Consider the following 22,687-nt stretch of genomic DNA (forward strand, 5'->3'; position numbering starts at 1 on the left):
AATTCCATTAAAAAAAATAAAAACATAAGTTAAAATAAAAAAAAAGAAAAGATTATTACATGACATTACATACATTGACTTTATAAAAATAGATGTGCATAAAAATATGCATTTAAAAATAAAAAAAAATTAAAATTAATTTAAAATTATAATATTTAATTAGATTTAAATTGATTTTTTTTATATTTATTCGAACTAAATTTAAATATTAAATACATTAAATAAAAATTAAATTTAATAAAATTAAATTAAATTTAAATTAAATTATATATAAAATCGAATTGAATTCGAAATAAACTGTAGTTCTCACTCCCATGTGCATCTGCATGACAACGATGAGACGTATGGCGTTGGGGCTACAACAAGGCCGACATGATTCCTCAACAGCATAAACAAAATACCTTTTGACTCACGAAAAGGGTTGGTAGGAATGGGACCTGCTGCTTAATTGACTTGTCAAGAACATTGATTTGTCCAATTAAATTTGTGTCGTGTCGTCCACTGGTTCCCTTCATTTGACCTTTTTTCTTTCGTTTTCTGTTTCCGTCTTGCACCGGAATCCACCATTTGAAATAAGAACATCAAAATACAATGTCTAAAAAACCCTAGAAAATTGGGGAGTAGTTAAAAGGAATCTTTTCCTCGTCTATGGCATCTGGGTAGGGCCATGTATTATTATCAAGGACTAAAGACTTAACGAACATAAATTAAATTACATTTTGAGTTCTTATTTTAAAATTATTAAATTTTTAAAATGATCAAAAAAATATTAACTCAGAATCGATTTCTTCAATATAAATAATTTTAAATTTAAATCTAATCGATGATTTTTCATTAAAATAATTTTGAAAATATAATTTATCATCATTATTTTTTAAATTATCGAATACGATATATTTTATTTTTATATTTATTTTATTATAAAAAATTTTTTTAAGATGAATATCTAATTTAAAATTAATGTGATTTTTAATTTAGATTTATAAGATTTTTTATTCAAATCATATATTTAGATCAATTTGATATCAGAAGTATTCAAGCTCATCTTAATTCGTTTACGTCTTTTTAAAAACCATGAATGAAAATTGTCAAAATCTTTGAACAAAACCCATGTTCATACACACAAACAAAACCCAATAAAGAAAATAAAATTCCTATGTCCCTGGGGTTCTTCATTTTTTTTTTCTTTGCTAAAATATTTGGTTAATGTTAATAATTAAATTCAGTGGTCTTCGAAACTCACTTTGTTTACAATTCGCTGTTTATGCAGTTTGATCATGACTCGAATGGGAAGGTGGATTTGGAGGAGTTCATGACAGAGATTAGGTTGACAATTCAATTCATATTTATTGGATTTTGATTTAATTTAATTTTATAGAGTTTTTTTTTTTTAAATTAGATTTTGAATCAGATCAAATAAAATATTTTCAAAAACAAATCAAGATCAAATTTTATGTAAACTCGTTCAGTTTTGATCTAGTATATTTATTATTTATTATTATTTATTTAATTATATATATTTATATAATTTTTATTAAATTAATATTAAATAATATTAAAAATAATATTTTATATTTTAAAAAATTATTATTTTATTAATTTTAAATTGAATTAATTACGAATTTAAACATGTATGAATTAAATCGACTAAAAATATAAAAATAATATTTTAATATTAAATCAAATCAAATTCAAATATTAAATTTATAAAATCGAATTGGATTTAAAACAAAAATTTATCACATCTCGATCCGTTATTATTCATAGCAGAGACTAAGAGGACATGCTTGCTATGGCTAATGGGATGGGATCCACTAAAATAGCTACTTAAATCTGTTGTTGGGTAATTGATTTTCTTTTAATTGAACCACCATAAGTTAATCAAACTTAATGATTAGTTGTTGGATGTTCAGCTATTGTTCTTATCAGTTTGACTTTAAGCAATCCAACTTGCACTTGCTGTACGTTTACTGCTTATCCTGGAATGCAAGATATCAACTCAAATCCCACTCCGTCATTGTCACTTGAGCTAAATTCAAGTGACAATCCTCTATTATTTTCACTCGGAAAGAGAAGAGGAAATTTCAAGGACCGCTTCTTCTCTGCCATTATTCAAACACATATTCATGGCCCGATCTTTGCTTTCTTCAGCTGCAAGCCCACTTTAGTATAACGTATAATAAATGAAAATGTAGTAAGTGCTGGGCACATGCCTACTTTTTTTTCTTAAAACACTTAAATTGTGGTAAGATGATATCAGTTTTTGATCAGAATTGATCCTAAAATTTTTATGATTTTATCATATCCTCGTATTTTTTAAAAAATGTGAAATTGAAGACATCACAATTTTTTCTTTTAAAGCTTGACGTTTTTGTTAAGTCCAACATAAAACATGTATAAATTCATAAAATATGGATCATATTATCATAAAATACATATAGATTCACAAAATTAAGATTACATCAGATATTGAAATTTTAGAGGTAGTTCTTAATATGTAGCATTTAGTTTTTGTTCTACTAGTGATCTTTTTTATATTATTTATATAGATATGTACCTAACCTATGAGGTATTATTCGTTTTAATCCGAATTAATCATGATTTTATTTCATAAAAGATGTTTCATAAGTATAGATTTAGATCTCTACGTATATATTTTATCATATTTTCACATTTTTTTAATGTAAGATTGATGTAAAATTGAAGATATCATATGAACTTTTAATTTAGATTTGATATGATTAGAGTGAATAATTTGCATCTTATGTCAAAATTTTGTAATAATTTGTGAATTCTAAAAGATAGAACATCTAAACCAACAATTTCCATGTTGACAAAAGCTTTGGCCACAACCTGTTTACTATACCTTGATAATTTTTGGTGCACGTTAAGATGACAAACCTGGTCAGTCAGGACCACTAGATGGAGTCCATTGCTGGTGTTTCTGATATGTCAACGTTTGCTGTTGTCCCTATCTTTCATCTCCCAACGACCCCAAGACACATCTCTTGGTTTATGTCATTGTTCCATACATAAAAAGTCAGACAGATAACCGCAGTTTCTGATAGCAAAAAAACACTCAAAATGGCCTTGATCATCAATTTCCATTATCACAAGCAATGGTTAGAGTTAATCCAATCCGCAGCCAATGCTCCAAAACTTTCTTGTTTCCACTTTACCACAACAATGCATGAGCAAATGTTTGGCATTTGATAAATGACTAAAGGAAACTAGGAATGGTAGGAATCAATGCAAGTTGAGGGACAAATTGCTGCCAACTTGTCCTAATAATCTAAATAACTTTAGGATAATTATCTAACTCAAAAGTTCTTTATAAAAGAAACACTGCCTAAAGTAATTGACATGTTTTTCATATTACAAAATGAGCAGCTGAAATCCAATAAGAGTCACTGAAGGGCAGGAGCAGTAACCAGAAAGCAACAGACATAACCCCAATAGCAAGCAAACTTTTTTAGCCCAATCTGCTGCAAGCCATGTGCAAAAAGTGATATAAAAGCAAAAAAAAAACTATGCAGTCCCTCAAACCGATCTTTTCTATATAATCTTTACTTTTTATCAGTTTCTATTATTTTGTGATTTTAAAGGACTAAGTCCAGCTCTAAAGCTCTGAAGATTCAGCAGGTTTTCTATCTTGATTACAGGTAACATATGGATTATTGTAATACTAAATAGTGAAGCCTGGCCTGCTAGAATAACTGACTGAAGAATGTCACAGGCATTTTTCAGCTTGTTCTTCTTTTCTCAAAACCAATAATGATTCAAGGAATCTCTTGTGGTTGTCAATATAATTGGAGACCGCAGGTTTGAGAAAATATATTCATTGAATTGCTCAATTAAGAAATTGAGATGGGTATCACTGGAGAGATGGTTAGAAGTGTCTTCTATAGGAACAGGTCCTTTGGGACTCAAGTCAGCAGCCCTGTAAGTTCCCTACCTCTTCTTCAAGCCTTGTAACTAGTGAATTCTGTAATAGTTTTTTTTCTGGGGGACTAAGACTGGGATTCAAACTCGAGATCTTCAGCCCCGGAGCCGACTCCAGTTCCACTAAGCTAACAACTCATTGGTTCTGTAGTAGTTATTTGCTTAGTCTTGTAGTTGTAATTGTAAATACTTAATGTGAATATTCAAGTGACAAATTTATCTGGTTTTTGGCCTTGAGCCTATCAGGCAAGAAGTAATGTGACCGACAAGAAAAGATGGAGTTCAGTCAGATCATACCTCTGCGGCAATGAATTTAATTCAGTCCCTGCAGAGGAAGATTCAACTTCAGTTAAGAGCTCGGAAGCCACAGTTACACAGCCTATACCAGAAGGCTTAAGGGACCAAGGAGAAAACCAGATTGATGAGACCAAGCTAAATATACCAGAGGAAAAGCATAACTCAATTTCCAAACTTTTCCATGAAGAAGATGCAGCCATGGTTATTCAGTCAGCATTTAGACACTTTCTGGTTTGATTCCCTAGCAAATTCATCAATTTACATATTTTATTTTAAAGACGACATGGTTTGAAGGGCAAATAATTGTTCATATTGAATTTGAAAGTCTGAAATCTCTGTTCTTTTGGTTATTGAATTTTAGGCTGGGCGTCAAGAAACAGAAATCAAAACAAAAGATGATAAACAGGAGCCTCTCACGGGGACCCAAAGTCCAAATAGGGAGTCTATTGGTACGTCAATTGAAGTTCAAACTGGAAATTCTAGGGAAGTTTTCTCAGTTCAAGAAGAAAGCAAGGCAGTACATCAACGACTACAACAAAAACCAAGAGCTCAGGTTTTGAGGATAAAGGTAACTCAATCTAACAGCAATGAACACAGTTTTGCAAATTCCACAAATTGAATGAAAATGATAAGACCCCAGTTTCAGTGATGATCTTAATATTCTCAACTGAAATAACAGGAAGATTGGGATGATAGCACAGTGAGTAGTAACATATCAAAAATGAGGATTCAGAACAAACTGGAAGCAATGACTAGGCGTGAGAGAGCTCTGGCCTATGCGTTTTCACAACAGGTACATCCAGCATATTAATTTTGCCTACACAACCGAAGAGAAATACAAGTTTAAGCTGAACTAGTCTAACTTTATCCAATTGTGTTGGTAGCTGCGAATCTGCTCTAAGAGAAAACAAGCAAAACCCGATGGCACGGAACAGAATATGAGCTGGAGCTGGCTAGAACGGTGGATGGCAACCCGAGTTCCAGAGAGCTCATTAGGTGAACGCAATACGAGCAAACAATTTGAACCAGCGGACAATAATCGAAGATTTGTTGTCAGGAAAGGAATTGCAGATGTAGCAGGTGAAGAGAAAGAAAGTTGCGGATCTAATGAAGTATCTGTCCAGCTAGAAAGCTTATCAGTGACAACTCCGAAGGAAAAAGATGGCTACAGGCCATCAAAGAACAGGCTTGAAGCTACAAGAAGCATATCGAGGAGGAAAACTGCACCAAGCTATCAGCTATCAAAAGAATCTGGCAAGGTTGGATGCTAATAGCTGTGTGTATACTTTCTGGTTTCTATTTATTAACAGTTTAACACTCCAATACAATTTGATTATAATTTTACTGCAGGTAATCAAGAAAGATGGTTCAGGTGAGAGTGTAAAATATAGAAGGCACAAGAGCATGCTATTAGGAGGCCAGAAGGAAATCAAATGCAACAATGCTAACGATCAACTGTCACTGGATCCTTCAGCCTCTTGACCTGTGGATTTTTATTATGCTAAGAGAAAAATAATTTAATGCTAGTGCTAAGACATAATCTATTTTATATGTGGCTTCCATAAAATGGTTGAATTCCCTAAGAACCGTTATGGTATGTTGATAAAGTATGATCTTTTAGTTTCAGTGATCATGACTTAATCCTGGCCACCGCAAGTGCCAAAATTGTTGACTCCCCCTGTAAATAATGTCACTAAACCATTGTTTAATCTGTAAATTCCTTGAGCATTAACTACTAAGTATCAAACAATGAAGGCTCCTTTTGTAACTGAGCTTGTAGTGCAAAGGCTCCATATTCATCTAATCAATCTCATCCAGGAGCTAATGCATGCTGTATATGTATCTATGTATATCCTACTTCTCACAAGGCTAAATTTAACACAGTGACAAAATGCTCATAATAAGCTAAAATTTCATTATCATCTCTATAAAAGTAAATTTGAGATATGGAACACACATTGGTGAAACTAGCAAACATCTAATAATGACACATTCACCACTTATAAATGTAAACTTATGCATTATGGAAGAAATCCCACATATTGTAGGCTTCTTAACAGCAACCACCATATCTCTCTTCCAACACATGATTCAAACATAACCAATTCCAAAACCCTAGATCTTATCTATATCTTCATCTTCAAACTCGACGTAATCATCAGCACCTCCTTCATCCTCCTCATCGACAATGCCCTCATTGAGACGCGTGTTCTCTGGAAGCTCGCCATAGGCTTTCAAGAGCCTTGCTTCATCAGGCATGTACTTAAGGATCACGTCAGCCTTGTCATCCTGATAGTCACGAAGCCCAACAAGAATTATATCACCAGCAGCAATCCAAACCTTCTTGTGCATCTTTCCACGGATATGGCAAAGGCGCTTAGTGCCATCAATGCACATGGCTTCACACCGTCCATTGCCAAGCATACGAAGCACTTGGGCATACTCTTGCCCGTCTTCCTTGAACACAAGTTCACGCTTTTCATCGTCGGCTTCATTCTTTCCTCTCTTTCTGTTCTTTCCTCCCTTTCCCTTGTTCTTCGGCATGGTTTCTTCTTGTTTTGTTGTTCCTAAGAAAAAAAAAGATATTTCACATCCCCTAAAAAGCCAATATAACCAAATTAAAACAGAAACAAATGCATAAATACACAAAATAGACATAAAATCAACATGTAATTTCTGTGCAAACCACAAACCAAGATGGGTATTAACAGAAGCATCATCACACTCGAAACAAACTAAAAATTAGAAAAATTATCTCATGAGAAAGATTTCTAGGGCTGTTAAATTTAAGCAGGTGAGTTAATAAACTTTGTGAGAAAATCACTTCAGTTTTTAATTTAATTGCCAAAAGTACAGTTCAATGTCAAACCAAATAGTAATAGAACAGAATCTCAATCATCACGACATAACCCTAAAGAGTTAAAATTTGGGGAAAAAAAAAAGGAATTTCATCAAGATCAATTTACGGTATTACTTACAGAGACGGAAGGCTAACGCGATTAATTACCAAAAATTGAACCAAAAATAAACGAGAAATTAACCAAAGACGACGAAAAGAAAGTTGAAACAGAGAAAATTAAAAAAAAAAAAAAAAACCTTTTTGCTGTTGCTGCGGCTGAGTCCAGAGGTGGGAAGATAAGAGAAGCTGATAGAAGAAGCGGATCTGATTCCTTTTCTCCAAAGTCCAAACCCTAGATTTAGCTTGAGAATGCCACCACTCCACCAGCACATCACAGACAAAAGTTGGGTTTTAATTTGGGCCAGGCCTAATTTTATCAGAGCAGGCTGGGCTCTCACCTGTGGTTTAATCCAATTCAATCGTGGCCTTTTATTTTATTTTTATTTAGGTCAAAATTTTGTTTATAAAAACATATTCATATAAAAATTCAATATATTTTGATTATTTTAAAAAATTTAAAGATACCAACAATCGCGTAATCTAGTAATAGAATGTTAAATTTTTAACTTTAATAATCAAAATTTAATCTCTTACGATCTTAAATATCTTGATTATTTATCAAATATTATCTCCGTTTAAATTTGTTTATCTTATATTGACTTTTACAAAATTAAAAAAAATTTTAATTTTAATGTATTTAATATTAAAATTAAAATTTCATGATTTTTAATGTCAAAAAATAAAAATAATCATAAAAATTAATTTTAAAATATAAAAAAAAAGTTTTAGATGTTTAAAAAAAGAAATAAAACATAGTTTTAAGACATCCCAAAAAAATAGACGAAACAATGGGAGAAAGGAAGTGTATATATATATATATATATATACATGTTAGTTATAAATTATTCATAAATATATTTAAGTTTTTGTATATTTTAAATTTTGTTTTAAATAAATATTGAGGGATATGTTTGTAGAATTAAATTGTCATGAGTGGTATGATCAAATTATAAAGTGTTTCATTTCCATATAGTCACTGTTATGAAAGATAGAAGTATTTTCACTGCTTTGAAATAGACCATCAATGATTTGGATAATAGCACAAGTTGCTCACAAATTGGAACTCACATCATAGAAAGGATGCAAACAAAGGCTCTCTGTCTCTCAAGAAATGCACGTAGCAGCTAGCAGTAGTTACCTATGATATTATTTCTTGGACCGAGTTTTGACCCTTTTAAACTTCTGTAATCATTTCCATCGTAATTTAGTCCTTTCTAATTTGTGGACATTGATGGAAGAAGCAGCTTTGGGTACTCACATGTTAATAAAGAATAAGTTACTGAAAAGAAACTAGAGAAGATCTATATATCACATATTATCAGCAATTAGTAAGTGATTATCGTTCTTTCCTTCTGTTCCTGCTCAGTTGGTACCCATTTTGCATCTTTTAAAGCTTCATCAGCAGCCCATAATGCATTAAGCAACAAGAATCATCTATTGTAACATGCACAGAATCAGAAATTTCATCGGATAGTTGCTTGTCTTGCAGAACAAAGAGTCTGAATTAATCATCATTGGCATAAACAAGTAATCTAGTATCAGACTAGGCACTGCACATCACTTTAAAAATAATAAAACAACTTTGGATTCTGAGATTTGAAAATTGATAATCACAACAAGGCACAAAAGAAGCCTCTTTCCAAGCAGACAGTGCTCTTTCTATTGAAAAAAATAGTAGTCATATTCAGACCATAAAACAGCTTGCAAATTAAAGCCTCCTTCGTAGTTGCATGCACCAGTAACATTCAATGTAATATCATCCTCCCCTCCAATATTTACTGGAGAACTTGTTCCATAGAGTTTTAAAAACTAAACACTTCACCTCAGAAGCACCCAATCTACCTTCTTAAAACCCAAAATTTATTGGTTCACTACTTCAACCCACAAGCCAAAACCTCGACTCAGATCAAAATACCACATGACAATGTAACAAACAACAAAGTACAATTTATTGGTCATCAACCAAAATCACCAAAAAAGAAAAACAGGATTACCTTAGAATTAAGCCAAAGGTCTTGATTGAACTCACCGGCGTAAGTCCCACAGGCACAGTTGCAGCAACTTTAGAAGTGAACTGATCGAAGGCAAGCATCTGAGTTTCTTTATCAAAAGCATTCATCTTTAGAACTTCTGGGGTTACTGCCCTTATCCCACACTTGCTTTCTATCAAATGTTTCCATGTTGTCTCTAATCCGCATTCAAGTAGGGTTACCGCGCCAAGCGCTGAAACCCCAAAACAAATAACCAACGAGGCTTTTACTACCACTGAGAAAGTTTTTACAAGCGAAAGAAGAAATGAGAGTGCACAAAGGTGCACTACCAGCGACGACGACCCAGTTGGAAACGACATGTCGTCTTGAGTTTATGCCAACAACGCCTTGCCATGGCCACCTGTTTGGTTTGTCCGAGGCAGGGTTTAACTCACGTTGAGCGACAGTGAAGCTCTGAACTATCTTTATCAAAAGGGGAACACACTTAAAATTGGTTCGGTTGCTTTTTACTTCCCATATGCGGGGAAAATAGTATTTTTTTTTATTTACTAATGGTTTGACAACAAATGAAGGTTTAGCACATCACAATGCATATAAATTCATCAGGTCCTCATGTTTAAAGCAAGCAGGACCAAACCTTGACCAAAAGACACATGTTTTGCTCAATTTTCAACGAGTAAAAATCGGTGATTTCCCACGGTCGAGGCAATGCACGTTTACTGCTCTATCTTTTGTTTTATATAAAAATCATACTACAATTATAAAAAACATAAAATCAAAGTACAAATCTCTCATATGACTCAGGAAAGAATCTTCTTTCAACTAAAAAGACTTCGATTCCCAAAAAGAAACTTTGGGTCTTTTTCATTTTTGTTTTTGTACATCTGGGTATAAACCAAAAATTGTTGGTTTTTTGGTGTTTGGGGTGGTGGGTGGGGATGAGGAAGAGGGAGAGGGAGCATCCGTGTGGGGTATGTAGGCACAATCACAAGTACGACGAAGGGGAAGTTTGTGGGATATGTGGGCACAGAGCTCGCGTTTCTTCTGAGAAAACATCGCTTCAAGTCAGTGCTTTTCCATCTGTGATCTGGCCTAACTTTCTCTATTTGGGTAGCTATGATAACGCTTCTCGGTCTGAGCTTCTCAAGACTCAGGGAATTAGTCATGTCCTGTAATCCCCTTCTACTTCTTTGTTTATTATTATTATTATTGCTTGCTTATAGTATTGGTTTCAGCTTATGGTTTTCTCGTGCATGTTAAGGTTTCTAAAACTGCTTTTTGAAGAACTTTGATGGGATTTCTGCATGTTAATTATTTGTCAGGTAGAGTAGGAGATTAATGATTGAATTAGTCCTTATATGAGGGAGATCTTGTAACTTTATTGATATATAAAATTACTATGTCAGTTGTACTACAGAAGTTTTATTGTTACCTGCGGGAATAGGGGTGTGAATGAAAGATTATTAGCAACTTTGAGAATTGAATGAAGTTAATATGAGTACTATCCTGTTACAGTAGATTTACACTGAGACTATACTTTAAGCCTTAACCTTTTGGCTAAACTTATATGAGTTACAACGGATTTCTACGATGATATTCCTAGGGGCTTGCCTTTTGCAAATGAGGCTAAGGCTAGTATTACTGATAATAGTTAAAAACATGGGGAAGACATGTAGATGCGAATGTATGATTTTGACGTCAGGCAAGACCATAGCAGGATGTATGATAATAGTAAGATTTGATAGTCAAACAGTCCTGAGAGTGATTGTTTTGTTTTTTTTTTTTTTTTTAGTCTTGAGTGTTTGAAAAGAGAACTAATGGTGGTATTTGGCATAAAATTGAAGTTGTAAGATTTTCATAATGTTGCTTGAGAATTTTAAAATAGGATAATTAATGTTCTCATTATCTTAGGTAGATAGGCATAGAATAGTGGACAGTTTGAAGTTAAGGGATGAATGATATACAACAATGGTATTGGATCAAATTTATCATAACTGGAGAGCAATAGGTGCATCATAGTTCCTTTGGATATCCTTTTAATAGTAAATTAAAGTTTTGTACAGAGCCAGCAGACATTTAGAATACCAGAAGGTGGCAAAACATAGCAGCAATAAATAGCTTGTTTGTTAGATTTAGACATTGTGGAAGTTTATATATTCTGTTTGCCTTTTCTAAGAGTAAAAAACTGAATTTTATGGGAATAGGGCCAAAGAAGAATGATCTTCTTGTTTCAAAGAGTGGTGAAATGATTATGTTTTGAACCTAATTTAACTGATACTATATTAGGAATGAGGAGAAATTGGGATTGGGGACTTTGATGACTGCTGGGTTATGTTATTGACGTTGCGAATCATAAATTTAAACTAAGCCGGCAAGTAGTTTGCTATCATCAAATTGCTATTAGTGATGGGATTGAAAGGAACATCTTGGAAAGTAGTAATATTGATGGTGTCAAGATCTGTTCTTTTTCATTTTTCATTCTGCAGTTTGTTCTCTTCCTTTTTCTTGGATGTTGTGGCTGCTAAAATGCATATTGATGGCTGTCAGGTGTCAAAATTGTAGCTTACTTTATGACATATTCTTATGGTATTTATATTATCTCTTTACAGACTGTACCTGCTTGTCAAAATCTCTACAAGAATTCATTCACCTATCACTGCCTGCAAGATGACAAAATTTTACAATTTGATGATGCAGTACAATTTTTAGGTGCGCTAACCTTGTGTTGCATTATGAAGTTTCAGTTTGTGGTCAGAAGCTTGGCTTTGCTATATCCTCTTTCGTGTATGTCTTTGGTATTTCCTCTTTCATGCATCAATTTTTTTGCCTGTGCAAATTTCAAGATTTTGGTCTTTGCAGCACTCAATAACGTTCACACTCTTTGAGGTCCTGAGAAGCATTTATCGAGTATATTTTCTCTTTTTATATTTACATAATGAAGTGCTTCATTAATTTCTTTATTCACATGGTCAACTGTAGGTATTCTGCTGTCAAATACATGTGCTTTCCTAGATGGTCTGCACATTCACAATTTGGAAACCTTTCTATGATATTGAGTTTACATCTCAATCACTTTTCTCAACTTGGTAATGTCGTTGTGGTTTGTTCTGCTTAAATCACGATGCCCTTTTATTACCCTAGTGAAAATGCCTGTTAGAGAGTTTGCTTGCAGATCTTATGCCAATAATATTTAATTAATGTTTTTCAGTTGCATTGCGGTAGCTCAGACACTTCCAGTTGAACTGTTTCATAGTTCTATATTCTTATGGGCATATTATGACCTATGGTTCATTTCTGCAGAGCAATGTGAGAGGGATAAGGCTCGAGTCCTTGTGCACTGCATGTCAGGAAAAAATAGGTTGATTTTACTGCTTCTTCATTTCTTTTCTTATCCAAGAAATAAACACCAAAAGAAAAATGAGCCTTTTTTTTGCTTTTAATATAAATCTTCTTTATACAAAAAAAAAAAAAAAATTGAATGCTGAAAATAGGGTTTTGCTTATAGACTATGGTGAAAGAACCAAGGGACCTTACCCCAGAATCTTTCCCAATAAGATGCCCTGCAGATAGCTTCAGGCCACCTTGTCATTTTATACATAGGAGATAAACTGCTGTGTATGTTTGTGTATACCCATTTTTTTTATCTTTTGATTTGGGGGAGGGATTCCGACTCTTCGAGAAGGGATGCATACACCTACCATTGAACCAAATGGTCTGGTGTGTGTATGTGTATACCCATTTAAACAAACAAATTGTTTTGAGGATGATTATATTCTTTCTGATAGGTCACCAGCTATTGTAATAGCTTACTTGATGAAGTCTAAAGGATGGAGGCTTCCACAGAGCTATCAGTGGGTGAAAGAACAGAGATCATCTGTTAAGTCAAGGTATTTACCAGCCTTGACTTAGATTACCTAATATCAAGGAAAGCATTTTATGTTGTTAATAATACTTAATATGTTGTTTTAGTTAATTGAATGTCATTAACAATATAGGAATGTCACTTGATATTATTTGGAAGAGGAAAAATGAATGTCCATATAATATCATTTGGCAGAGGAAAAAGTCTAATGCTGCTGAAACTATCATCAATGTTTTTCCAGTTTCTGATTGGTATTTGTTAGATTGCATGGTATTTGTCTAACAAATCGACTTTTTCCTGCCATCTGAGAGAATTTAGAGGTAGAAATGCTTTATTCATGACTTGTAGCTCTGATGTTTATTACAGTATGATCTTGTCAATACTATTATTTTGATATTGGATGTATATTTGCTTTTGCACTTTCAAAAAGCAATTTTACTTCTGATTTTCATTTGCTGTTTGTGATTTATAGCTGTCTACCCGCAATTGCAGGAATATGAGCGAAAGATCATTGGATCGTCTGATAGCAGCAATCCTGCTCTGCCTACCTTCTCACCTGCGGTCGCCCCATCCTTCAACTTTGGCTTCTCAAAGTCAAATGATCCAGTTCCTCTTCCTCTTCCTGCTTTCAACAATCTTGTGCTACTTCTATTTTTGCCTGTCCACCTTTAGAAGTTCCACTGCATGAGTTCACATATGGTGCTGGTCACACCCCGAAAAGTACCTCTGAAAGCCTAGCAAACCCTAGTCGCAGTGATATTCCCATGTACGGCACTTTAAATTCCTTAAGTTTCTTTTGCAAGATCAACCATTTCATCAGAAAATGAATAAGTCTGACTTTTTTAAGGTTTTATATGAAAATTGGCTGAAAATTGCGGGTAGATGTTAAAAGTTTTCTGGTTTGTTAGATGTGACTGAGTTGGTAGATCCCTTCTGGTTGCCTATTTTATATACAAAGATGATTTTCAGTAAAATCAATGTGCATTCTTTATGTTTTTCATTTTCAGAACAAAAATGCTTTTCTTCTGGACCTGTAGACGTTTCTCTATCCAAAAGTCATTATATTTGCCGGTCCTTGCAGGGACAACGGTGTTCCTACATTGAGTATGAATTAGGGATGTAATCAATCAAGTTCAAACCGATACAATATTAAGCGCGAGCTTGATTCTAAATTTGAAATTTGACTCAAGCTCGATTGAGTTTTTTTTTTAGTTTGAGTTTGATTTAAAATAGAAATCGAGTTATTCGAGATGTTTGATTAGATTCGATTAACATATAAAAATAAATTTGATTTTTATATTTGACAAAAGTTCAATTATTTGTAATTGAATTCGAGTTTGAGATATCTATTCGAATCTAGTATAAGAATATTCGATCTTGACTCGATCTATAAGTCAAATTATACAAATATGAACTTGACTTGATAATAATCGAGTCGAATTCGAGTTTTATTCAAATCAAACTCAAATAATTTGCAAGTATCAATGTATCATTGACACGAAGAACATAAGCAACCGATAAAGTTTTGGATTGAGTAAGTTTGGATGAATAATGAATTCATATTAAATCAGCAGGAATGTTACTGAATGCTATGAATTCATCCAATTCATACATAAACAGATAAAGGGTCTTTCGATCGTCTGTTTTAATGAAGACAAAAGTTGTCATTTATTCAAGAATCGATAATCCATGGAGCAAACAGTACTCTAAATTACAACTTCACTCCCTTGTTCGTTGAAACCAGTTCTCCTCACCATTCTTTTGCAACAGACGATTTGTTGATGAACTCATGCCTGAACATTTTACAGAGAATCCTTAACTCCTGTTATTTACTCACATCACAGTCGAATGTAATGTAATAAGTGGAACTTACTGAATTTTACGTGAAAGTTGGTAAGAAGCAGTTGCAGCCATTGCAATACTAACACCAAATAGGTTCCAATTCTTCTGCAATATTCTCAAAATGAATGGGTTGTAATTGGGAAATTTGCTCTTAACCAAGAACACAAAAATGAAAAACCTAATATAAACTTTCCAATGAACATAGATACATACCGGGGTGATTACAGTACTGTACTTTGCCCAGATAGGGCCACTGCATGCTAAAGCTGAAAAACCACACAAAAGGGGAATGAAACAAATGATTGCTACTGAAAACTAACATGCTTCTTGACGTCAATATGTGATAGAGGTGAAGAAAAATTAGAGCAAAAAAGCCAACCAAAGGTGATCAGATCAGACCTGCTTGCTGAGGGTAAGAGACTGTTTCAGCTGGCTTTGTTGAAATGTCAACGACATTGGCAATGTTTATAGCCCATTAGAAAGTTGGCGCCCCAGAAATGAACTGCAATTACGTTTTAGGAAAAATGAAAACAAGATTAATCCAAGAGAGTATGCAGATAAAAAAGTTCAACCAGTTGTTTCTGAATTGCGAAAAAAACAACAAGAAATTTCTATAGCACTTTGCCAACAATTTCATGAACAGTCGATAGAATGACGAATTTTTAATTTTAACGATCAAATCATGAAAAAAAACAATATATATATATATATAGAAAAGATTGTCTTAGATGGAAAACCTATTTAATTTGTCAAGAAAATCTTTATTTTAACTGAAATAATGAAAATTGTGATGCAGGAAATGCCAAATGACATATTCAGGGAAGATTTTCACATGTTCAAAGAGGAAGCAACAATGGGTTATTGCAATTAATCAAATTTGCAAAACTGAAATGAAGCAAATTATTAACAAAAAATTACTCCAATAAACATTTGTAATATAGCAATTAAACAAAAGGGCATGGAGGATGAAGGAAACAAACTAGTCTTTGGCCCAGCAGGGTGGTTATAGAACGCCTGAAACTTGGAAAAAGCCATGAAACCTTCCTGGTTGATGGAGAGAATGAAGAGCAACCGAGCTTAAGCTAAAATCTGATCTTAACTGCCTCAGCATATATTTCCTGTTAGTCTTAGTTGACTTACTTAAACAGGAAACTAAAAACAAAGTTCACCATAGACGATCTCAGCTATGATTCTACTTAAATAAGATAATTTAGAATATAATACGAAAAATATGATACAAATTAAAATTTTAAGAATTATTGAATAGATAAATTTTAATATTTTATATAATACAAATACACGAATTTTTAATATATTTTTTTTACTTTTGAATGAAAACTTGCATTGGATTTTTTTTTTATCATATAGCAATTTGTCGGCAAAAAAATATTCATATAAAGAATTCAAAGAAGGGAGAAATCATTTTTAAACAACAAGAAGTAATTATTTGATTAAACAAAAGCTTAGTATATAGACATTTAACTTTCAGGTCTTCGCATCCCAGCCAAACCTTCATCAGTCATTGGCCGAATAGTTCCACGAATCTTCATCCTCTCTATGTGCCTTTTCATTAGGGCTTTCTTAGTTGGAACTCTTAATTATTTTGGTAAAATTTTGATATTTTTATTTTCATTTTAACAAATAGTTTTTTTTTAAATAATGATGTGATCGAGAGTTTTTTAAAAATATAGGAAATTATTAGAATTGATGAGATAAATTTAACTATAATTTATGCTAATTTTATTTAAAAATCGTTTGCTTAGATTATTGAACTAAATTTTTAATTGAACTAATAGAAAGGGTGGATCAATTTTACTTATTTTGTTTTAAAATTTACAAACTTAACTGACGATTAACATAAATAAGGCAGAAAAAACAAGTCGCAATCCTTTTAAAATAAAACTCGATATGATAGAAGAATGCAAACAGCTTGCAGCAGGAAAACAAAAGTAGAAACTCTTTCAAACAGGAGAATAGAGACAAAAGAAATGGAAACACTGGTGAATTAAGGATGCCATCTGAAGATTTTAGAACCATGGGAGCTTCCAAAAGCTTGGAGGAAATGAGTTTCTGCAACGGCATTGGGCTTTAATTAATGTCCAAGTACAATCACCTCGGACGATATCTTCACGTCTTTGGCAATCTTGTAAGTATCATCAAAATCATCATCTTCTTCAGGATAATCAGCACATCGTTGGCTGTCACCTGGATGTGCATGGTTACATTCTTCAGCACTAATATCAGCATTGCTGGCTTTAACCAAGAAGCTGCAGACCATAAGTGTCATGAAGCAGAAAACAATCATTCCTTTGGATATAGCCATTTTTTTTTTCTCCCCGAAAATCCCCAAAAACAGTGATTAATTCTTCTGAATTTGTGTTGATATAGGAATGTGGTAAATGGAGACTGAGTGTTGTTTTCTTTTTTATTTTTTTGGTTTCTGTTTGCTTATGAATGGGAATAGAGCAGTGGAGATTTAAAGAAAGCTTTCTAAGGGGTGATATGAATTTGTGGCTTTCGTGGTGCTGTTTGAGTTGAGTTGAGCTGGTCTTCAGATAGACATGGCAAATTTGTAGCTTAGGTTTCCGAGCACCATATCCCATGATAACACTTGATTAGCGGAGAAAGAGGAGAAAAGATCGTATGAAATGGTTATTTCATATTAACATATGTTAACATATATTTTTGGTAATCCTATTTTTTTAAAAAGTCAATTATTTATTATCTAAATCATTAATGAATCTGTTAAAATAAATATTCATAATTTAATTATCATATACAGTACAAAATAAATAATAATTTTTTCAGAAAAAAAAAATGATATTGCTCATATAATCCAATATAATCGAAAAAACATACGGTTTAAGATATAGCAATGCCTATGGCCTAAATTTGCCATGTTGCTATTGACTTGACTAATCCAACTGTGTCCTATGGTATAGTTTGATGATGCAAGTTCATTCTCATCACAGTTTCAAACATTTATCAAGTTTTGAACATATGATAATGGTTGAGCTAGCCGTCATCTCTGCCCATAGCTAAGTATGGTGGATGCTGCAATCAAACTTGGAGTATAACTACCCTGCTGTTCCAAGTTGTTTACAGTTATGTTCGGTGGGCATAAGAGTTCCATGACTTTCTCAGCAGCTACAATTTGTTGCTGTTGGAGTACTATATTGTTCATCAATTCCCTGCAACGTTAACCAAGTTAAGAACCATGACGGTGCATTATATCGAGACTGTAAATGTCTAAGAAGAAATCAATATCAGCACCAAAACAACACTTTTTAAAATTTTGCTTAATTACAACTTGGAATTTACAAAGGACAATTCATGCCAGTACTGTAAAAATTTCTTACTTGAGTGAGAATGCTACTTTAGTGGGTGTACATGCTTGAAATAAAGCTTCAGGAATAACAGGTGAATCCAAGAGGATATTGGGAAGTGAGATGTATGGTATCTTTGCTTTGTAGCGAATGAACCATTCAGTAAGGAGATGGGCTCGATACGTAACTAAACAAGGTAACCTTGCAAGCTGCAGCTCCATAGCAACAGTTCCAGAAGTACATAAGGCAACTCGGCTAGCCTGCACTACTAATAAAGTTAACAATAGAATAGCATTCAAGTCCATGAAATTTGAATTAATAGACACAAAAGCTTCTATCCTGAATCTAAGTCCTGATTCATATCCTGTCAACTCAACTTATCTATATTATCATTAAGTTCAGTAAACAAATGAGGCTATACCGGTTCTACTATTACATGAGTAACAATTGAAGCTATGATAGTACAGAATGCCCAAAATGCAAGTGGTAATCAAATGACGAGATGCTTTGACCTTGGAGTAATTAATTTTTTTTTTTAATACCAATAGTCAGAGCAGTCAGACAGCAAAATCCATAGAGCGTCCTATCCTAATCAGGAGCTCAAATCGAAGTTTGCCTGCCAAAGTTTTTGCCAGTAATATACTGAACTAAATCTTCTTAACAGTCTCATTAAGCTTTATTGATATTTTACTGGGGAATTGGCCATACCCATACAGTACCATTGGATAATCAAAAAAATGAGATGGATTACTTGCTGAACAGTTTTTGCAAGAAAAGATTTTGTCAGGAAAAAAACCCGCAACTTTTGGTTGTACTGAGTTAACTAATACTGGAAAACTAAGTTCCAAGAGAACATGTGCTTTTTCATATGCATCCACAGCAATTCATAGATCAAACATTTTGGAAATACTTTTGACTCATATTCAATCAAATAAACTATTCAATTATTACAGTTTCCTCAATCATAATCTGGAGTTCATTAGAACTAAGCAACCGGGCAAACAAACATGTTCAATCTTCTAGTCAGTTGAATGAGAAACTCATCCCCAACACAATCCAATACATTAAAACTATCTGTGAATATCTATAGACCATTAAGTTGACCGTAGCTGTGACCTGTGAATATCTCACTGAATTACAATCAAGACATGTAAAGTGAGCACTGGAAGGACTTACATTGAATGCATCATATTTCAGTTGTGGGGCTCCTCCTGGAATCAATATAGAAGGTACAGGCCACTTATGAATGGCGCTAGTAATATAGTTGTCCACCAGTTGATTAGGTGCCACATGGATGACCGTTATCAACTCAGGGAAAGAGTCTTTTAATAGTTTCATTGTGTTTGAAAAGATGGGAAGCATTCTAGTGACCTCTTGTAATCTGCTTCCAGGTAACAAGGAAATAACTGTCGTTTCTTTGCAAAATTCAAGTAGTTATGCATTAGACATTGTTTTTATTCAATATTTAAGAACACAAAATAAAGCATCAATTAGTATGTGCCCTGCAGACATACACATAAACACATTGCACACAAAAAGAAATGAAAATAACCAAAATCCAAATTCTAATATATTTCAGTGATTTTTTTTAGGTTTTGATTGATCCCAACAGCTTCAAAAAGAACTACCATAGAATGATTTTAAAAAACAGAATAACCAGAGAGTTGGACCCTATGTTGGACCGTAGATGTTATAAATATCATACTGATGAAAGATAAAAGAGATGGTGTGCAATCTGGAAGTTCAGAGTGAAGGATTCATACTGATGATAAATACAAAATAGAAAACAACTACCAGATGAGAAAGTGAATCTCCTATAATGGAGCAACCTCCACTCTTTGAGGTAGTTAAGCATTCTCTAATGATTAAGTTCACTATCAACATCAAGGTCGAAATACAATTTTAAGCTATATATGTGAATAAAAAACTGCTGAGTTTCTATAACTTGCTTAGGTTCATCACTTCATCTTCAAATTACCTGAAGGTATGGCATATTTTTTTTGAAAATCTTCACCATTTCCTCTTATCTTCCACCCATGCAATGTGGTTTCCTTTCCCTAAACATAAATAATAAAGTTTTAAGAAACTGAAGTATCCCACAACTATAACATTTTATAAGATAAGTTAAAATGATACCAACACACATCACAATGTGGAAGATGAATTGATACCATGTTCAGTTCTAAAACATCTTCCAGAATGGGGTGACCAACAAAGGTTGCAGCCAGTCCATTTGATTGACAACCTGCTTCCTCATTTGGAAGTATACAGAACACATGATCCACAAATTTAGCTAGGCCTTTGAGTCTTGTTTCACCCCCTTTCCATGCCCAGAATGATGGTGCCACATAATGAAAGTGTACTGGACCATCTGACCTTTGCTCATTGTATCTAGCTGCAAAAAGCATTTCCTATATTCCAAATGCATATTATCGCAAAGGCAATGCATAAATATGTAAACGTAGATCCTAACTCCAAGAAGTTGGTAATATTACCACGTAACTGCTTAAGGAGACGGAAAGAAAAACCCTTGGAGTCCACTGTCACAACTGCATGAGGCTGGAACTGGAATGCAGCCTCCACAGTTTCCTTCAACTTTACCTACATTTCATCGAATCTCAAAGGTCCATCATTCTTTTACTGCATAGTCTTATAGTAAAGGTCCAATTACATTGGTTTCAAACTACTCACTCTGAAATTATAAAGGTGTGGCAATAACTCCCAGATTCCCATTACTGCAATATTCTCCATGGGAAACAAGGATCTCAAACCTTCCTTGGACATCATGGACCTTACAGATACAGATACATGGCTTTAGAATGAACTCCATGAAAATTCAGATTACTAACATCAAAATAATTGTGCCAACTGAGATCAATAGGAAGAATAAACAATTAAACACCTTTCCTGATTCATTTATGGATACCCTTTCCTGTTTAGTTATTTTATTACTCTTTTCCTTAAGAGTACAAAAGAAATCAAACCGGTACTCAAAATTCATTCTTAAGCTACATAATGGCAGCGCAAGACTTCCAGGTTCTAACAATTAGAGTTTATCAATAGACCAGAACTAGAAAGAAGGTAAAGTTAATGGTGAACAGCTAAAAACGCTTACCCGCCTACACCAGAGAAACGGATAGTAACAGGAGAAAGCTTCTTCAAGGAAGCCATAAGACGAGAACCAATGGTATCTCCACTAACCTCTCCTGCAACAATGAATATTCTTAGCTCCCCTTCTTTGGCCGCTCTCTCTATTAAGGATCTGCTCGAAACCCATAAATATCTCCTCAATGGGCTCTTCAAACAAATGCTACTCCTAACCTTCTCCCATCGAATCGCTGCCAACGACATCGATAACTTCTCTAGTTCTCTTCTCTTCGAGTTGCAAAGAAATGCGACATCCGAAGCAGAAAGAGTACAGGCCGCAGCAATCAAAACGATCAAACCGTGATATTTGGGCTAATAGGCCGATATCTAATGCAAACCTGGACTCATAGCCCTGTCCTGGATAATATGACTCTATCCATTCGTTTTCGCATATTAAAAGACAAAGGTAAATGACATAAATTTGGTTTCGGCGTGCAAGTCGAGATGGACAGCCCAGCCCATGAAGTCTTGAACAGTAAAAACCTGATGGAAGCTGAGTAACCTTCTAGAATTGAATTGAAATAATAAAATATTTAAATTTTATATTATATCATATTTTATATAAAAATTATGTTTTTAAATTTATATCTATACGAAAATATAAAATTTATTTTTTATTTTATTAAATTTATATATAATTATTATTAAAATTTTTTATTATATCATTTTTATATTTTTAATTCGTATCATATTTATATTATATTATTATATTATATTTTAAATTATAAATAAAAAAATCAAAAGCTGATAAGTTTGATGTGATTTCCAAATTAACAAATGTTACAGTTTAATAGAGTATATAGTAGGCCATCAAATCAAAGCCCCTTTTGTTCAAAAAAAAAAATTAGTTCAGTGAATTTGTATTGTTATTTTTAAACGACGTCGAATAATTATGAGCGTCGGCCTAATGAGATGCTAACCCATAGAGATTTTCCCCTCTCTACGACAGCGTACTTTTAAAATTAGTACCATACTATATATCAACTTTTTCCTTCTTTTCAATGGTCATTTATAATTCCGACAGCAACTTAATAATTTTATAACATCAAACTCATATAGGTTTTCAATTTCAGTGTCTGTATTTTTTTTTTTTTTTTGGAAACAGTCTCAGTAAAGAAACATTGTACAGAATGAGTACCAAAGCATAGAAGAAGTTATGAAATCATATTGAGTTTCAAATCACGAAGACGAATAAAATATTGATTAATTGAAAAATTAATCAAAGCATAGACGAAATTATTCATGACATTATCTTATTGTATTACAAAAATCTCAAAAATAACCATCACGAAAAAAATTTAAAAATATATATTACACATTA

At 33.2% G+C, this 22,687-nt stretch overlaps 3 protein-coding genes and 2 pseudogenes across 9 annotated transcripts; 2 read left to right on the forward strand and 3 right to left on the reverse strand.

Moving 5' to 3' along the window:
* The first annotated feature begins 3,384 nt into the window (after window positions 1-3,384).
* LOC111283805 (protein IQ-DOMAIN 33-like) lies at window positions 3,385-5,956 on the forward strand. 2 transcript variants are annotated; one of them, XM_089758785.1, is made up of 7 exons: window positions 3,385-3,662; window positions 3,737-3,942; window positions 4,189-4,470; window positions 4,601-4,807; window positions 4,919-5,032; window positions 5,124-5,498; window positions 5,590-5,956. In XM_089758785.1, exons 2-7 carry the CDS (start codon window positions 3,868-3,870, stop codon window positions 5,719-5,721), a joined length of 1,185 nt encoding a protein of 394 aa, XP_089614911.1. In that variant the 5' UTR covers window positions 3,385-3,662; window positions 3,737-3,867; the 3' UTR covers window positions 5,722-5,956. The 2 variants fall into 2 exon arrangements, with proteins under 2 accessions (XP_089614911.1, XP_022728161.1); XM_022872426.2 differs by having other exon boundaries at window positions 3,385-3,942; window positions 5,590-5,865.
* A 175-nt stretch (window positions 5,957-6,131) lies between these two features.
* Window positions 6,132-7,481, reverse strand: LOC111283806 (eukaryotic translation initiation factor 1A-like). Of its 4 annotated transcripts, none has more exons than XM_022872427.2 (2): window positions 7,336-7,481; window positions 6,132-6,806 (listed from the first exon to the last, which is right to left on the reverse strand). In XM_022872427.2, exon 2 carries the CDS (start codon window positions 6,781-6,783, stop codon window positions 6,355-6,357), a length of 429 nt encoding a protein of 142 aa, XP_022728162.2. In that variant the 5' UTR covers window positions 6,784-6,806; window positions 7,336-7,481; the 3' UTR covers window positions 6,132-6,354. The 4 variants fall into 4 exon arrangements, with proteins under 4 accessions (XP_022728162.2, XP_022728164.1, XP_022728163.1 ...); XM_022872429.2 differs by having other exon boundaries at window positions 6,132-6,835; window positions 7,336-7,447; XM_022872428.2 differs by having other exon boundaries at window positions 7,218-7,343.
* A 2,194-nt stretch (window positions 7,482-9,675) lies between these two features.
* LOC111283633 (protein-tyrosine-phosphatase IBR5-like) lies at window positions 9,676-14,156 on the forward strand (annotated as a pseudogene). The gene is made up of 13 exons (XR_016337492.1): window positions 9,676-10,360; window positions 10,474-10,511; window positions 10,762-10,820; window positions 10,866-10,891; window positions 10,982-11,035; window positions 11,476-11,517; window positions 11,676-11,736; window positions 11,799-11,898; window positions 12,490-12,547; window positions 12,975-13,076; window positions 13,185-13,188; window positions 13,314-13,416; window positions 13,524-14,156. The product of XR_016337492.1 is annotated as a protein-tyrosine-phosphatase IBR5-like (transcript).
* Window positions 14,157-14,694: 538 nt separating this feature from the next.
* LOC111283794 (mitochondrial pyruvate carrier 3-like) lies at window positions 14,695-16,056 on the reverse strand (annotated as a pseudogene). Its single transcript, XR_016340329.1, has 5 exons — window positions 15,874-16,056; window positions 15,293-15,395; window positions 15,107-15,159; window positions 14,925-14,998; window positions 14,695-14,844 (listed from the first exon to the last, which is right to left on the reverse strand). The product of XR_016340329.1 is annotated as a mitochondrial pyruvate carrier 3-like (transcript).
* A 1,624-nt stretch (window positions 16,057-17,680) lies between these two features.
* Window positions 17,681-21,754, reverse strand: LPXB (lipid-A-disaccharide synthase B). The gene is made up of 8 exons (XM_022872626.2): window positions 21,335-21,754; window positions 20,911-21,010; window positions 20,715-20,820; window positions 20,391-20,614; window positions 20,198-20,276; window positions 19,396-19,634; window positions 18,253-18,479; window positions 17,681-18,084 (listed from the first exon to the last, which is right to left on the reverse strand). Exons 1-8 carry the CDS (start codon window positions 21,568-21,570, stop codon window positions 17,916-17,918), a joined length of 1,380 nt encoding a protein of 459 aa, XP_022728361.1. The 5' UTR covers window positions 21,571-21,754; the 3' UTR covers window positions 17,681-17,915.
* Between the last annotated feature and the right edge of the window lie 933 nt (window positions 21,755-22,687).

Source organism: Durio zibethinus, chromosome 3 (genome assembly GCF_047325235.1).
Source record: "Durio zibethinus cultivar Kanyao isolate XHJ-2024 chromosome 3, ASM4732523v1, whole genome shotgun sequence".
NCBI classification, from domain to species: Eukaryota; Viridiplantae; Streptophyta; class Magnoliopsida; order Malvales; family Malvaceae; genus Durio; species Durio zibethinus.

Bases quoted from the DNA above. Each gene is read 5' to 3' on its own strand.
- LOC111283805 (XM_089758785.1), top strand. From the start codon at position 3,868: ATGGGTATCACTGGAGAGATGGTTAGAAGTGTCTTCTATAGGAACAGG. The intron at 3,943-4,188 runs GTAAGTTCCCTA...TGAGCCTATCAG, and splicing joins GGACTCAAGTCAGCAGCCCT to GCAAGAAGTAATGTGACCGA. The intron at 5,499-5,589 runs GTTGGATGCTAA...ATTTTACTGCAG, and splicing joins TATCAAAAGAATCTGGCAAG to GTAATCAAGAAAGATGGTTC.
- LPXB (XM_022872626.2), bottom strand. From the start codon at position 21,570: ATGTCGTTGGCAGCGATTCGATGGGAGAAGGTTAGGAGTAGCATTTGT. The intron at 21,011-21,334 runs GTAAGCGTTTTT...TGTATCTGTAAG, and splicing joins CGTTTCTCTGGTGTAGGCGG to GTCCATGATGTCCAAGGAAG. The intron at 18,480-19,395 runs GTAAGTCCTTCC...TTAGTAGTGCAG, and splicing joins TGAAATATGATGCATTCAAT to GCTAGCCGAGTTGCCTTATG.
- LOC111283806 (XM_022872427.2), bottom strand. From the start codon at position 6,783: ATGCCGAAGAACAAGGGAAAGGGAGGAAAGAACAGAAAGAGAGGAAAG.